Source organism: Lottia gigantea (genome assembly GCF_000327385.1).
Source record: "Lottia gigantea unplaced genomic scaffold LOTGIsca_9678, whole genome shotgun sequence".
Lineage (NCBI taxonomy): Eukaryota > Metazoa > Mollusca > Gastropoda > Lottiidae > Lottia > Lottia gigantea.
In genome coordinates this window covers 1-1,420 of record NW_008711134.1, presented here as the reverse complement: position 1 = coordinate 1,420, position 1,420 = coordinate 1, and the positions used below count along the sequence as shown (strand labels likewise).

Here is a 1,420-nt window from a genome sequence, read left to right as displayed (position 1 = left end):
TTCATACAACTCTGTTTAATACTTTCAAATTCATCTTCAATATCTAATTGCCCTCTCATAGACTGTAACACCCTCCTAGCCTTCTCATCTCTTCCTTCACTAATTAACCAACGTGGAGACTCAGGCATAAACAGAAACCCAATAAACTGCACTAAAGAGGGCACACTTCCTAGACCCAACATATACCTTGAAAATAACAGAAGGGAACAGTTATTGACATGTGACATTGTGACAGTATAAGGTAAAATAATATGTAATATTTTTAGGCATGTCTCAATATGAAAATTAATTATAATGCCTTAATTCATCAAAAGAAAACTATTTTTTTAAACAAAGTTCAGTATTGAATGTTCTGGTGAAGTTTCTCACTGGATGCCGTTATATACTTTTCTTTCTAAATCAATACAGAAAACAGAATCAACTTTATGAAACTTTAACTTTAATGGATGCAAATATTTAGAATTGTTAGAACTATTTTGAAATTGAATCAAGTTGCAGATCTGATTATAAAAAGAGCAATATTTTTGACCATTAACGTTCACATTGTCATTAACTAATTTTTCTAAAAAATGGATGCAAATATTTAGAATTGTTAGAACTATTGAAATTGAATCAAGTTGCAGATCTGATTATAAAAAGAGCAATATTTTTGACCATTAACGTTCACATTGTCATTAACTAATTTTTCTAAAAAATGGATGCAAATATTTAGAATTGTTAGAACTATTTTGAAATTGAATCAAGTTGCAGATCTGATTATAAAAAGAGCAATATTTTTGACCATTAACGTTCACATTGTCATTAACTAATTTTTCTAAAAAATACATAAGGCCTACATAGAGCAGGAAACTGAAGTAAGACAATGTTCTGATCATAATTTCCATCTGACAAAATACAGAGTTAAGATCATGGTCTTTAAAAAAAAAACTCACCTCCAACCATTTTCTGCATCAGAACCAAAAATACCAGATACAACATTAGCAACAAACTGTCCAAAGGCTACCATTGCAATATTGGTGGATACCAACATTCCTCTTGCATAAACTGGGGAACATTCTGCTAAGTACATAGGTATCGTTGTAGAAACCAAACCTATAAGTAAAAAAAATTACTTTATGAACATTTCTCTGATACCAAACAATTAAAGAGTTATTCAGTTTTTATCTCTTGAGAAAAAATTACTACAATTTAAAGCTATAAGTAAAATATGTAATACAGATATAGGTGCCATAGTTGATTTAAGGTTAAATTTAAGAAATGTCCTCTGGCTATTTTCTTGGTCACTTGTTATTATCAGAATTTCACATTCCTAAAAAAAGGCAATTTTGAGAATTTCAGGAATGCACTTCAATTTCCTTAAATTGAATATGTTGTGTTGTAAAAAGGTTTTGATGTTTTAATTTGTATAATGATAATGGAT

General features: G+C 29.3%; 1 protein-coding gene across 1 annotated transcript; it reads right to left on the bottom strand.

Annotated features, from left to right (window-relative positions):
- Positions 1 to 89: 89 nt before the first annotated feature.
- On the bottom strand, positions 90 to 1,096 carry LOTGIDRAFT_102050 (hypothetical protein; the record flags this gene model as incomplete). Its single annotated transcript, XM_009068952.1, has 2 exons — positions 90 to 186; positions 933 to 1,096. Coding segments are annotated over 2 exons (261 nt in total), but the record flags the coding sequence as incomplete, so codon positions are not given.
- Positions 1,097 to 1,420: the final 324 nt, after the last annotated feature.